Below are 14,745 nucleotides of genomic sequence, written 5' to 3'. Positions count from 1 at the left end.
ATGTTGCTGCTGTGCCAACCCCTTAGCAGCCTGCCTGAGAGCACCCATATAATTTCGATCTTGTTTCAAACTCTGTTTGAAACTGATTTTTCTTTTTAACATTGAAAATAAAAACAACAAGAATACCAAACCAAAATTAAAGTATCAAGAAGAAAGGAGCATCCTGAGGATCGGAGGACGTGTGTTAGAGGTTTGAGGAGCTCGATGCAGAGCTGAGCCTGGGGAGGGGGAAGCTGCAGGGAGAGCTCAGAGCCTGGAGAGGGACTGGGACAAGGCACGGAGGGGCGGGACACAGGGAATGGCGAGAGGGCAGCGCTGCCTGGGACAGGGGCAGGAATTGTTCCCTGCGAGGGTGGGCTGGCCCCGGATCCCTGGATCCCTGGCACTGTCCCGGGGGGGCTGCTCGGGCTGGGAGATCAGACTGGGGCCCCGGGCTGTCTCCCGTCGCTCCCGGTGCTCCCGTCGTTTCCCATCGTTTCCCGGTGCTCCCGTTGTCTCCCGTCGTTTCCCATCGTTTCCCGGTGCTCCCGTTGTTTCCCGGTGCTCCCGTCGTTTCCCGTCGTTTCCCATCGTTTCCCGGTGCTCCCGGTGCTCCCGGCCCCGCGGGGGCGCTCGGGCGCGGCCATGCCGGAGCGGGGCGATGGCGGCGGCTCGGAGCGCGCCGCGCTGGCGCTGGCCCGGCTCTCCGAGTGGGCGGACGCGCACCTGGGGCTGCTGCGGGTACCGGGGCCGGGCGGGCAGCGGGGCCGGGCGGGCAGCGGGCCGGGAGGGCCCGGCCGGGCCCGGCTGAGCCCCGTTCTCCTCCGCAGGGCCTGATCGCCGGCACGGCCGTGGCCGGGGTGCTGCTGCTGGCGCGGAGCCTCCGCGTGGTGAGTGCGGGCCGGGCCCGGGATGCGGGGAGCCCGGCACGGAGCGGGGGAACCGGCGACAGCCCGGCACGGCTCTTCGGAACCGGGGAGAGCCCGGTACAGGCCTAGGGAATGCGGAGAGAGCGCGGCACGGGCGCTCAGGACCGGGGAGAGCCCGACACGGCCCCTCAGAACCGGGATCAGCCCGACACGGCCCCTCAGAACCGGGATCAGCCCGGCACGGCCCCTCAGAGCCGGGAGAGCCCGATACGGCCCCTCAGAACCGGGAGAACCCGGCACGGCCCCTCAGAGCCGGGAGAGCCCGATACGGCCCCTCAGAACCGGGAGAACCCGGCACGGCCCCTCAGAACCGGGATCAGCCCGGCACGGCCCCTCAGAACCAGGGAGAACCCGGCACGGCCCCTCAGAGCCGGGATCAGCCCGGCACGGCCCCTCAGAACCAGGGAGAACCCGGCACGGCCCCTCAGAACCGGGATCAGCCCGGCACGGCCCCTCAGAACCAGGGAGAACCCGGCACGGCCCCTCAGAGCCGGGATCAGCCCGACACGGCCCCTCAGAGCCGGGATCAGCCCGGCACGGCCCCTCAGAACCGGGAGAGCCCGACACAGCCCCTCAGAACCAGGGAGAACCCGGCACGACCCCTCAGAGCCGGGATCAGCCCGGCACGACCCCTCAGAGCCGGGATCAGCCCGACACGGCCCCTCAGAACTGGGATCAGCCCGGCACGGCCCCTCAGAACCGGGAGAGCCCGACACGGCCCCTCAGAGCCGGGATCAGCCCGGCACGGCCCCTCAGAACCGGGATCAGCCCGGCACGGTCCCTCAGAGCCGGGAGAGCCCGACACGGCCCCTCACAACCGGGATCAGCTCGGCACGGTCCCTCAGAACCGGGATCAGCCCTGCCCTGCTTTCCCTCACAGCCCGCGGTGGTCAGTGAGTTCAGTGGTCAGTGGGTCAGTGGTAAATGGTCAGTCAATCAGTGGTCAATGGTCAGTGGTCAGTGGGTTCGGTGGTCAGTGGTCAGTCGATCAGTGGTCAGTGGTCCCACTGCTGGAATCGCCTTTCCCCAGGGGCTCAGCCCGGCTGCCTCCGCTCCTGGTGGCTCCAGACAGCCCATTCATCTTGGCATTGTCTTCCCTTTGCCTTAAAACTAAAGATTAGCCAGGCGTGCAAGGTTCACAATGCGATTGCTTAATCATAACGGTCCTGCTGCAGCTACTGATTAACAAGTGAAAAAAACCAGCCAAGTTTGATCCAGGTCTTGAGGGGCCGGGTGTCACTGTCCTGAGGCATTTCCACGGATCCCTTGTTCTCACCTGTTCCCGTTCCCCTGGGAGGGGCAATGGTCCCTCTGCCTGTCCCACCTGCAGCTCGACCACCCTCCCTTGTACAAACACAGCTGAAACAGCCTCTTGCCTCGAGAGTTCTCTCTCCTTCCACACACACAACTGCTCCTGAATGCTTTTAGCATCACCCAAATCTTCCCTCGCTCCCAGGATGGTCAGGTCACGCTGGACTGACACCTCACTGCTCACTGTGCTCCCACAGGGTTCCAGCTGCTTCAAAAACCACAGTCACCTTCATCTTCCCCCTGCACAATTCCAAATGATACAAGAGAACATCTGCGTGGAGTTTTTACTTAAAAATCCTAACAGAAAACTGGAACTACAAATTCTTTTTCTCAGTTTTTTGTTTGGTTGGTTTCGACCCAAGGGTCTGTGCATGCATTATCCTGGCTGGTGGAGCTTGCAGAGCAAATGGATCAGCTTTGAACAACTTCTGTTCCTAAAAACCTCCAGGCTTCCTGCCTGGTCCCAAATTCCCGTGTTCCCAGTGGGAAGCCCTATGGACCGAGGGGAGGTTTGCTGAGTAAATAACACACAGGACACACATCTAGCTGTGATGTTTTGGGGGGTTTATTTACTGTACCTCAGTGCTCAGTGGGTTTCAGAGCTCTGGAGAAGGAGGTCAGTGCTCTGCTATGGCCTCTTACAGTGAGACCCCAGTGTATTAAATTTTGGGGCTCTTAATTCATTGGAGTCTCACGTGTCCTTCTCCCTCACCCCAAACCTATGGCTGCTCCATTCCTGTACCACAGCCCAAGTTTTTGCTGCTGCTCAGCTTGGCTTTCCTGTGTGATCACATAACCATTCCCCTTGGATCCTCCCAGGCTGTAGTATCAAATTTAATCTTCTTGTGATCTCCTCAAAGCTGTTCACCTGCCTTTGTCCCTCTCCTGGTTTTCTCTGGCATCAAAGGCGGGGTTGTTTCTGCTCTCCCTGCTCTGCCTTTGTTTTCAGCCTGTCTCTCCTCTTCCTTTCACCCCCATCCCTGCCCCATTCAGGCTGCTTCTGAAACACTCTTTTCTCGGGGAATCAAGTGAACTTCAATAGGCATTGCTGGGAAAATGGCAGTTTCTGTTCTTTCTCTAAACGTGGTTTTTATGTCCGCACTGACATTGCAAGTCCTGTAAACCAGGGGAAATGATAAATGTGGAGAGGCTGGCACAGCCTCTGCAGCTGATCACTATTAAATATATGTCTATTTTTACTTGCCCATGGTGTTTAATAATAGAGGTGTAATTTCCCAAACTGTTTTAAGAAGTTGGATTTAGTGCAGCTGTAACTGCTCTGTATTTTTTTTCTTAAAATTTTGTCTTTTTCTTCCTTCTATCAATAGACAACAAAGTTTGTAAGTCCTTTGGAAATACCTGTGGAGTTCATAGAAAAGAATGTGAAACTGAGAGGGAAATTACATCACATCACAGAGGAGGGCCTGGAAGTTGAGCACATTCCCATCAGCATTCCTTTCTTCACAGCCATCCAGAGAAAATGTGAGTAATGAGGAAAAGGGTGTGAAGAGCAAGGGCAGAAATGAAATGTGCTGCAAGCTTGAGAGGAAGGGCTGAGGCACATCTCCAGCTCTGCCTTTTGTTCTTTCTGTGCTTTGCAGGTGGGAAACTGGGCAATAAAAGCCATGAGGAGACCCGTGCAGAGTTTGTCAGTGCAGTGTTTGTGTTCATCCTTACAGTTATTGTGATATTTTCCAGCAGCAGAAGTGAGCACTCATTCAGTGCTTCTGCTTGCACAGCTCATTCCTGGCAAAAAGCCTCTGTTGGGATTGTGCTTTTATTTGCAGACACCCATTTTTGAGGACAGTTTTGCTGTCAGGAACAAACTGTCCATCAGGCCTGTGACTCTCACAGTGGCTGTGCAGATACCAGCAGGTGCTGAAGCTCCTGCCCCTTTGCATGGAGGACAGGGACTGAGAGTGGGAGCAGATCTTTTTCTTTGCGTGCAAAATAAACCAAAACTCATTCTGAATTAGGCAATCTAGATTTTGTAGGTTTGTTTTTTTTTTTTCCCTGAAGAAGAGATGAGACCAAATTCCTTTTTGCTTTGAGGAACTAAAAGGAATTTTTAGTCCACAGGAACCAATTCATTACAGCTGAGGGTCTGTGCAAAGCCTGAGCTTCCCCCCAGCAGCAGATTTGTCCCTTTCTTTGCAGGGCAGCCCGAGGGGCTCCTGCTGATCCGCCTGGCCGGGGTGGAGCTGGCTCCAGGTGCCACAGCCTGGCTGCAGAGGGAGCTGCTCCCCAAACAGCCCCTGTGGTTCCAGCTCCTGGCGAGGGACAGCTCGGCCCTGGACTGCCTGGTTCTGCTCCATAAGGTACCACACAAACCTGGCTCTGATCTGCAGTTTTACATGTGGCTCTAGTCACACAGTTATCTCAGTACGTTTAACAAATGTTATTGTTTATGATTTATCCTCCCTGGTGTGAATTTTAAATGTTGCATTTGCAAGTCTGATGGCAGGAGCAGTTTTTCAGAGTGATTCATGGCAGGAATGTGTTTCTCCACCAGTGCCAAAAAGACATGCTGTAGTTCTGATTAGCCTGATGTTTGTTATCCAGTGTTCCCTCACAAATGCCTTGGATCATAGAATCACAGCCTGGTTTGGGTTGGAAGGGACTTAGAGCATCCAGTCCCAGCCCATGGGCAGGGACAGTTTCCACTGTCCCAGGCTGCTCCAAGCCCTGTCCAGCCTGGCCTTGGACACTTCAGGGATCCAGGGACAGCCACAGCTTCCCTGTGCCAGGGCCTCCCCACCCTCACACTGGTTTTGGCTTTTAAATCACCTGGATTCCTCTTCATTCTAACTTCTGCCAAAGTGTAGATACAGCAGTGAGTAAAGCTCACACCTCTGGGGAGCTCACACCAAACCCAATCAGCCCAGTTTCAATGGTGAATATCTGTTTATTGTGCTTTTTACAGGGTGGGTTACTCAGCACGTGCTTGAACGAAGAGCTGTTGAGGCAAGGGCTGGCCAGAGCAGCCCAGATTGAGGGGCTTCCCCACCACTCCCCCCTCTACTGGAAGCTGCACAAAAGGTTCCTCCGGGCTGAGCTGAAGGCTGTGAAGCAGCACAGAGGGATATGGAAGGAGCAGAGCTGCTCTGAAACGCTCCCGGAGCGCAGAGGCAGCAACCAGTTCCTGCAGAGGCTGAAGGAGCTGGTGAGCTCGGTTAGAAGCTCTGCTGAGAGGTGAAGAGCTGGGGAGGGCAGTTCCCTAAGTTGTGTTGTGGTGTCGAGGGTCCCTGTCTCCAACACAGAGCCCACAGTTCATGGGTTACACAGAGTACAAACCCCCAGTTCGTGGTTATTTAGAATATATCCCTTATCACAACCCATGTGGGATTGAAGTTCAGTAGCAGCGTGCAGGCCACCAGTGAAAATGTTCTGGTGCCAGACTTCCCCACAGTGGTGTCCCAAATGAATTTTCCAGTTTCCCACCTGCTGAACTCCCCCCAGCTGTGCTCCAGTGCAGGATTGAGGGGCAGAGCCCTTCACACCTCTGCAATGTGCCATTGCTGCCAAGCCCACACTGGACAGAAACCCCCTGTCAGGCCTTTACAGGGCTCCTGGGATGGGTTTAAACACACCCTTTTTGTTTGAATCCTGTTCTTAGACTACTTCTTGGTGTAATTTGTGGTTTAAAACTCATTCATCTTGAATAATGGGTTGCATTGTTAGTGATATAAAAGGTGATTTGTTATGGCTGATCTTAAAAAGCTGATAAGGTTGTAATAAGTAAAGTTCCTCAGGGGAAGAAAACATCATTTGGTGTATCAAAGAATACAATGCCAGGATTCAAAAAGTTTCAAAGACAACTTCCATCTGAAGAGGAAAAACCTGTGTTGTTTCTTTCTGATGGTTCTGTAAGTGCCTAAAATTAGATGAATATAAAACTTCAACATGAAATTTGACAAAGAAGATCAGACTGTGCTAAGAACTTAAATTCTTGCTTTATTTTTGATACACATCTGAAGTATGTGAATGTATTACTGTTTATGTTGTAAATATTCTCAGAATAAAGATTGAATTTTTTACATTCGTTGTTACATGTTTTGTATATCAAGCCCTTGACCCTTGTTCAACCTCCCACAGTCCCAATATTTATTTAAAGTGCAGTGTTTCACAGATTTTCTTTTCTTTGTGATTGCTTTCCAGTGAAACACTGGGGAGAAGAGTGTGGTACAAAAAAACCTTAATTGAGCACTACTTGTCTGGCAATTAGTTGCTACATCAGCGTTTTCTCTACTGACTTCAGGGCAAAGTTGTGACTCTTAAGATCCTTTAAAAATCCCAGTTTCCTTGGATGAGAATGGATGTTAGTGGTTCTTTTGTTGCTGGTTCTCCCAGGGCGAGGCTGGTGCTGGGGAGCAGTGAGCCGTGGAATACCTGCCGTGTTTTGGAAGCCAGCGTGGGGAGAGGAGGCAGCTCTGGGGCAGCACGGCAGGGCTCTGTGCCTGCTGGAAAACGAGAATCGGAAAGATTCTGGGTTTATACCTAGGACAGCCAAGGGCTGAGCCAGCACCGTGGGTCTGGGACAGTCGGGGTTAGGCTTGGCTGCGGCACCTCCAGAGCAAAACTCAAAGCTGAGTTTTAACCCCAAAGTTCCATTCAAAAATCCACTTCTCGTGGGGGTTTAGAGGTGTTCCTGTTCCTAGGTCTGGGGAGTAGGAGCAGCTTTTCTAAGCTGGGCATCGTTGTACACTTCTGATTTGTTTTCTGTAATAATTAAATATAATTCTGGACTTCGCACTTCTGTTCTGTAGATGAGTCACAGGAGGATTTATCACAAAAATCCACGGTAAGGCTGAGAGAAAAGTCTCAGGAAGCCAAATGCTGCATTTCTAGCAAGCAGAGGTGAGGTGTGGGCGAATGTGAGCCGAGTGTGTTGTTCTCTCACATGGATTTGGGTTGCAGTGACAATTGATTTCTTGAGGGTCAGGTCCTGTAATTGTTTGTTAATGCTGTTTTCCTTATCACGCAGGGCTTATCTTTAAAAAAAAAACCAACCCACCAGCACACCCTCCCCCCTCAGAAGAGCCCAGTTCAGTTCAAAGCTGTGCTTTCCATCTGTGCAGGGCTTGAGAGGCTGCAGATCCTGTCTCTGTGGGAGGCCTGGCTATTGGAAAAGCAGGAGTAGGAGCAGAGACAAAATCCTGCAGCTGGGCTGGGGGAGAAGCAGCATTTCCCCGTTCTATAAAACCCCCATGGCTGTTCTCGGGAGCTCCATACCGCCCTTCACCCGCAGCAGATTTCCAACAGAAAAGGCAGTTCTGTGATTGGGAATAATAAACTTCAGCACTTGTGCCTTTGCCCCTGCAACTTCAGTGTGCCGGGAGCGGTGCAACATCTTCAAAGGACCACAGGGAGGGAGAGTCCCGGCTTCCAAATGGCCCAAGAAAATACCTCCGACCCTGCACAGAGGTTTTACTGCCGGTGTGGCGTGTCGGGCAAACGGCAATAAACACCCCGGGCCTCGGAGCGACCGGCAGCGTGGGCAAGGGGCTCGGTCCCGGCGGGGCTGAAGGGAACCGGGCCGGGGGCTCATTGCTGAGGGGAGCCGGGCCGGGGGCTCAGTCCCGGGGCTCAATCTGAGGGGAGCGGGGCCGGGGGCTCAGTCCCGGAGCTCCGTGCTGAGGGGAGCGGGGCCGGGGCTCAGTCCCGGAGCTCCGTGCTGAGGGGAGCGGGGCCGGGGCTCAGTCCCGGGGCTCCGTGCTGAGGGGAGCGGGGCCGGGGGCTCAGTCCCGGGGCTCCGTGCTGAGGGGAGCGGGGCCGGGGCTCAGTCCCGGAGCTCCGTGCTGAGGGGAGCGGGCAGCGCCGCCCCGCCGCTCACAGCACACACAATGGAGCAATGGAGCAGGTTGAACGGGCGCGGGGCCGCGGCAAGACCAGGGCTGGATCTCGGCTCGGGCCGCCGCAGCCACTCCCGGGCGGACGGGGCGCTGCACTCCGCTCCGGGGGATCCGCTCCGGATTTGAGCAGGGCCCGCGGCGGGGGCGGGCCGCGCCGGGCGGGGCGGGCGGCAGCGCTGGCGTTTGAACGGAGCGGGTTGTGCTCCGCACCGGGCCGGGCCGTGCTGTGTGTGCGGCGGTGCGGTTTGAACGGAGCGGGTTGTGCTCCGGGCTGTGTGTGCGGCGGTGCGGTTTGTTCGGAGCGGGTTGTGCTCCGGGCTGTGTGTCCGGCGGTGCGGTTCGAACGGAGCGGGTTGTGCTCCGCTCTGTGTGTGCGGCGGTGCGGTTTGTTCGGAGCGGGCTGTGCTCCGGGCTGTGTGTCCGGCGGTGCGGTTTGTTCGCAGCGGGTTGTGCTCCGGGCTGTGTGTGCGGCGGTGCGGTTTGAACGGAGCGGGTTGTGCTCCGGGCTGTGTGTGCGGCGGTGCGGTTTGAACGGAGCGGGTTGTGCTCCGGGCTGTGCGTGCGGCGGTGCGGTTTGAACGGAGCAGGTTGTGTTCCGCACCGGGCCGGGCTGTGTGTCCGGCGGTGCGGTTTGTTCGCAGCGGGTTGTGCTCCGGGCTGTGTGTGCGGCGGTGCGGTTCGAACGGAGCGGGCTGTGCTCCGGGCTGTGTGTGCGGCGGTGCGGTTCGAACGGAGCGGGTTGTGCTCCGGGCTGTGTGTGCGGCGGTGCGGTTCGAACAGCAGCGGGCTGTACGGTGGCACCGGCGAGGGACAGCGCTATACCGGAGCGGAGCGGACCGAGCCCAGCCCGGCGGCCCCGGTGAGTGAGAGCGGACGGGACCCCCGTGCGCGGGTGGGACCGTGTCCCCCGAGCTTTCCCGTGCTAGTTTCTCCCGGGGTTTGGAGGTGTGACTTGTTTCGAGCCGGTTCCACAGACGGCTCCTGGCTGTGCGCTCCGGTGCCGCCGCCGTGCCCGTGCTGGACTGAGTCCTCCCTAAAAATACCTTCTTTTTAATTGCCTACTCCATAAACCATTTTTAAAAAAAAATGGAAATACAACGAATTAATCTCCATGCGCTTTTTGTTGTTATTAAGTTACTCTGTGCAATTCTGGGAACTTCAACTCCACCTGACCGAAAAGTGTTTTAGAAGAAGTGTTATTAAATTCCAGGGAGAAAGATATAAGCCTTATCTGATGGAGCAGTCATAGGCTCTTTGTTTAAAGTGTGCTTTAACTCCTGAGTTATAAAACACAATGTTTGCCTGTTTTCAGGGGGCCCTCCTGACTTACTTGTCCTTGGGACTTCTGGCCCACATGTTGCAAAACTTAGGAAAGGAAAGAAAAGTTACGGTATTTGTTCTGAAATGTGCAAGAGTAATTGCAGGCGACAGTGCTGAAGAGAGAGGCAGGGCTCAACCCCGCAGTGAGGCACCTGAGTTAGATAATGTGGGATATGGAAAGAAAATCCAGGTTTTTTGGGAGGTGAGAGGCAGCAGTTAAAAAGTCTTCCCGGTTCTTTGAGCAAGCATCAGCTCCCTAGAATAAGTTTGAAAGTGCTGCTTTTATAAAACCTGTTTTTAACTCTGAATGATGCTCTTTCCCTCCATTTAAAAATGCCCATAGGCTGTTACAGAAAGAAACGTTAAGTTTTATCAGCTGAGTGAGAAATGATCAGTTCACGGGTGCTTGCTGCTTCTGTGCTACCCATTGTCTATAAAAATGGGGATCAGCTGGTGGGTTGGGATCAAGTGGTGCACAACTCATTATTTGAACAATAGGGGCTCGGCTTGGGAGGTTGCCTAGGGAATTGATTTAATGCTGCTGTCCTTTCAGCCGTTGAGGCGGGTGTCCCGCCATCACTTTGATCAAAATCACCGGTATTTGAGAAGAAGAATAAAATTTTCACTCCATAAAAGCAAAGAAGAGGCCATTCGCTGTTAACAGCTCCCAGTTTTGCATGAGCTGATCTGTAATTTAAAACACTGACAAGAAATACCCGCGGCAGTAAAACGGTTTCATGAGCATCAAAATACAGAATGAAAATTAGTCTGTTCACGATTTGGCTTCCTTATTACTGGGAAAGACTTTAAGCTCGGTGTTTCTACTGGCTCTACAAAGTAACCTTTCTATAAATGGAGCAGTTTTCCTTTAATGAAATCTGAACAAGCTGAGTTTTTTTCTAAGGTGTCACCCAAGATCCCATTCAATTTAAATTGATAACGTTGATGGCACAGCCAAGTGGGATAGCGGGTGGTGTGGAGATTTGTTTTGTTTGTCTGCTCTGGGCTTGTTAATAAGTTTAAACGATCCCAATTGTTGAAAAACCAAAAACTCTGAATCAGGAGCACAGGTCTGTTTGCGGGTTTGCTGGGACCGGCTGTGCTGTGTGCAAGGAGGTGAAGCACTCGTGCCTGATTTCCTCGGAGGCTCTTTGGGAAGCTCCTGATGGGTGCTTTAGATGTGCTGGGCTGTGTTGGAGTGAGGGTGCTGCAGAAGCAGATTTGGGGCACGGTGGGAGGCACAGCACGCCCGGAGCAGCCCCGGCTGTGGTTTTGGGCTCCCCGGCTGTGGTTTTGGGCTCCCCGGCTGTGGTTTTGGGCTCCCTGGGCAGGGATTCATTGCTTTGAACCGTGGGTCGCGGCCGTGCCAGGGACAGTCTGGCTCTGCTGCCCAGCCTACAAGCAGAAGGTGCTTCTGGTGGTGCCAGAGAGAGCTGTGTGTTCCTGTGTACTCCTTTGGTTTGTTTTCCTCCTTTCTTGTTTATTTTAGGAAACTGGGATTGTTTGTTAACAAAGGTGTTTCTTGTTCCAGTCCCCATGGTCACGGAGGGCACCGTTGGTACTGCAGAGATCTCAGCTTGCCCTCTGCTCCTTTTTCTGCTCATCTGACACTACAGAGCCATCCTGGGTGGCTGAGAGTGATGTGGGGCACAGCTCTGAGGGCTGGGGGATGCACAATGTGAGGAAGTACCTGGCAGTGCAGGTGGGGGCTCCCAGGGGTCCCCAGGGCAGTGAGGTGGGCAGTGTGGAGCAGGGTAGCAGAAGCCAGGCACAGGGTGCTGAGGATGCCACCTGCCCTGGCGGGGGCTCAAGTCACACTGAAGGATGTAAAACCTCTCCAAGGGCGTTTGGCTGTGTGTGCTACAAGTCTTGGCATGAGGTGCCCATGTGAGTCTCTTCAGGCTGAAGTAACTCAAGGTGACTCCAGGTGGAGGCAGGCTTGGTGCAGTGGTGTGTGCTCTGTTCCAGATGGGATTTATTGCAGCTGACCTGGAGTTCCTGTTGCTCTGCACCCTGAGCATGACCCAGCGTGTGTCTGGGATGCTTTGGGTCACGCCAGGCTGTGCTGAGCCTCAACGAGCTTCTCCTTCTTTGCTTGGTTGTTGTTCCACTCACAGGTGAGGGGAAAAAAAAAAAAAAAAAAAAAAGGAATATTAGCAATTCCCAGCTATGTTAGTTGATGTCCAGCACAGGGAACCTTATGGTGTGAAATGCCCAGTCCCTGGGGGAACCACACACACTGAGCAGTGGCCAGGTACACAAGGTGCAGGTGTCTTGGGCATGGACAATGCCTTGGGCATCCTGCATTGGCACAAGTCCTTTCCAGGTGTCCTGTTTTTATCTCCACAGTTTATCACGTTGTGAGTTGTCTCTGTGCATTTTAGATTTTCATTTACAGGAAGACTCCTGCATTGATTTGCAGTTTGAAATCCTCTGTGCAGCAATCCCAGAGCTGATCTGGATTGGTGAATGGGTGTCCACAGCTGGCAGAGGCAGCAGAAAGGGTGTGCAGGTCTGTGTCAGGAAAACATGGATGGACTGTCAGATTTACCCATCCCCTGTCTGGTGGGGTGAGTGTCACCTGAACAGGGTGTGCAAGGAGCTGCCAGCTGAAGCTGTGCCTACTGAACCTCAGAGGCAGCAGCACGCTGCCCTCCTGCAAATAATTCCTTAAAGAGGAGAAAAATTCCATTTAGGCTTCTGGAGGAAAGGGGAGCAAATGCTAATTCCCTTTCAGGGTCCGTTGCCATGGGGAGTCAGTTCAAATCCTTTCTAATGCCTTCCTCAGCAGCAAGTTGTGCTGACACATGCTTTTCATGCTCCCAGGAGTGGGGAAAGCTGGGAACAAAAGCTGCAGGGGAATGCACGGCCCCAGGAGGAGCAGGGGTGCTCTGGGCTGGCACAGGTACAGGTGTGCCACACCCTGGGGTGGTGCTGTGCAGGGAGCCCAGCCTGCTCCTCCTGCTCCTGAACAGCAAATCCTGGCAACTGCTCCTCTAGCAGGACCCAAACTGATGCAGTCAGGGTTGGACTGAGCCTCTGCTTCATTTAGTGAGTGATGCAAGGTGTGTTTAGTGGAGGAATAGCCAAAATACCAGATTAAACCTGGTAAAAAATTTTAAAAATCTACATTTTCTACAAGTCCTCTATCTAAGAGCCTGAAGTGTGGTATCTGCATCCCAAACTCTGTGACCTTCCCCCTTTGATCAGAGATTTCTGAATTCTGAGTTTGCAGTAGCTCTCAGGGAAATCCACAGGATTCTTTGCTTCTGTCCTGGCTTGTCCCTTCTGACACCTTTGCTGCCAGCATGGTACCAGCACAGCTGTTCTGGCCTCATGGCACATTTGATTAGGGAACTCATCTGTCAGAAAAATAAACCAAGCAAAAATCTCTTTTATTCCTCCAGACCAGTTCCCAGAGAAATAAGAAAAGGATCCCCTACTGGATAGTTCTGTTTTCTGTTGCCAAGCACTGTTGATGTTTTTTCCATGCTGGTAATATTTTTGGTTCAATATTTGCTGTTCAAAAGGGAGTGTAACTTTGAGGGTATTTTTAAAGCTTTTTGTTTTATACAAGATGCTTTAACTCTGCAAAATAGCCATACATTAATGAAGTAGTTAATACCATAAGCAGGTAAAACTTTGTTTTGTAAGTATGAAAATGATATCGATTTGTTGGAAAAATGTATTTTTGTGTCAGCAGTATGGAACTTCCATCTTATGTCCCTTGCCTATTCTGCCTGGCTCCCATATGTGTAACTTTAGCAATGTTTATGCAAGTTATTTTGAGTGAATGTTGATATTTGATGCTGATTAAAGTGGAGATTTGCACAGATGATGTGTGGAACTCTTAGAGCCTGGCTTGTGTGACAATTAAATCTAAATCTGCATGAATTTAGACCAGCTTAAATGCTTAGCAATATTTGGGTGACTGTTAGTGGCTTAGTGGAATAAGAAGCCCAAGACTGCAGATGGGTGAATGCCCCATGGAATATTGTCATATTAAGGTTTCATAATCCCTTCAGATTTGTTTTTTAGGTCTAGCTATGGCTAAGCTTTTCATCCAAGAACTTCTTTGGTTTGTGGATACTGTTTTCAAAAAATCCCGCCCGTGTTGCTCAGACCTGGTCTCAGGAGTTGTTCCACCAGAGTTGTCACTTTGGTTAGAAAGTAGAAACATGGATTGGGAAGTTCCTGTTTGTGGCTACTGATTAACTAGGAGAGAACCTGCAGCGTATTTTGATATGGTCCAGGGAAGGAAGCTGGTGAGGGCAGTGAATTTCCTGGTTGCAGGTTGTGATGTGAACAGAAATGCAAGTGACTCCTCTGCCTCTGGTCAGTGCCTGTTGTTTCTAATCTCGGTGTAACAAAGGGCTGGGCTCATGTCCTGGAGAAGTGTCTGTGCTCTGCAGTGTTTGCCAAGCTGCTGAGTGCTGATGGGAAATGATGTGGAGCAATTCTTTATTGAGCTAAGAAAGTGCAGAGGAACCCTGGGCAGCCCTTGCTCTGCTCCTGAGGAGAGCAAGTGAATCTCGTGTTTATTGTCAAAGTGGAGATAAGGCACTTCACTCCCTCCCTTCTAATGACACTGGAGGTTTGTTGTCAAGCTGAATTGCTTAGTTTTCAATAGCACCTCAGGATTCTCCAGGGGAAGTTCCAAGTGGTATTTATCCTTTGGTGTTTATTTTCTGTTTGCAGTGACTGGGAGGTAGCTGCCCACAGGAGATGGTGTCATCAGAGATGCTGCATGCCCCCACCACAATCCCAGCTGCCACACTAAAGCCCAGCCTTTCTCTCTGGACTCTGTCCCTGCTGCTTAGTGCCAGCCAGATGGTCTGTCCTCCCTCCCATACTGAGATCTCTCAAGCTCATAGAGGACTCTGGCCATACTGGGGCCAATGCAGCATCATTTCCATCACAGCATTACTTCACCACACACCTGGGATGCCCTTTGTGTGACTCTGGGTCGCTCTTCTCGTTTCTTACCTTTTCAAAAATTTATATTATTATTTTGTTACACTTTTCCTTTATGCCAATTGTAGACCCCAGGATATCTGAACTATTTTTCATGCTGAGATTTGTCATTAACAAGCACAAGCTTCCAAAATCAGTAGCCTGCTCAATATTCAGTGTTTTCTGGACTCTCCTTTTATTACCAGGAATATGAACATCATACACCATTTGGAGCTAAGGAAAGGAATCAGTTTTTGATAAGTCATACTTCCCACGTGTGTTCACTGGGTAGATACAAGCTCTGAAACTGCTGAAAGTGGAGCTGTGGTTTTGGCTGAGGGCAGTGCCAGTGTCCTGCAGATTTCCTTTAGGAAGGATCCCTCTCCTGGGACTGTGGTTTT

The 14,745-nt window shown here is 52.4% G+C and overlaps 2 protein-coding genes across 4 annotated transcripts in view; both read left to right on the top strand.

The window, feature by feature from the left end:
* The first annotated feature begins 590 nt into the window (after window positions 1-590).
* LOC306806684 (protein C3orf33) lies at window positions 591-6,256 on the top strand. The gene is made up of 5 exons (XM_079315653.1): window positions 591-720; window positions 810-869; window positions 3,548-3,701; window positions 4,377-4,537; window positions 5,143-6,256. Exons 1-5 carry the CDS (start codon window positions 625-627, stop codon window positions 5,413-5,415), a joined length of 744 nt encoding a protein of 247 aa, XP_079171779.1. The 5' UTR covers window positions 591-624; the 3' UTR covers window positions 5,416-6,256.
* A 2,574-nt stretch (window positions 6,257-8,830) lies between these two features.
* PLCH1 (phospholipase C eta 1) overlaps window positions 8,831-14,745 on the top strand; it is a 53,001-nt gene continuing 47,086 nt past the window's right edge. For all 3 annotated transcript variants that reach the window (XM_079315100.1, XM_079315101.1, XM_079315099.1), the window contains exon 1: window positions 8,831-8,930. The gene's annotated coding sequence lies outside the window, so the exon portion shown is untranslated. The remainder of the gene's footprint in view (window positions 8,931-14,745) is intronic.

Source organism: Erithacus rubecula (genome assembly GCF_903797595.1).
Source record: "Erithacus rubecula genome assembly, chromosome: 11".
Lineage (NCBI taxonomy): Eukaryota > Metazoa > Chordata > Aves > Passeriformes > Muscicapidae > Erithacus > Erithacus rubecula.
This window is presented reverse-complemented; position numbering and strand designations above follow the sequence as displayed.

Excerpts from the sequence above, each read along its gene's own strand:
- LOC306806684 (XM_079315653.1), top strand. The coding sequence starts at position 625 with ATGCCGGAGCGGGGCGATGGCGGCGGCTCGGAGCGCGCCGCGCTGGCG. Across the intron at positions 870-3,547 it reads TGGCGCGGAGCCTCCGCGTG|ACAACAAAGTTTGTAAGTCC; the intron begins GTGAGTGCGGGC and ends TTCTATCAATAG. Across the intron at positions 4,538-5,142 it reads GCCTGGTTCTGCTCCATAAG|GGTGGGTTACTCAGCACGTG; the intron begins GTACCACACAAA and ends TGCTTTTTACAG.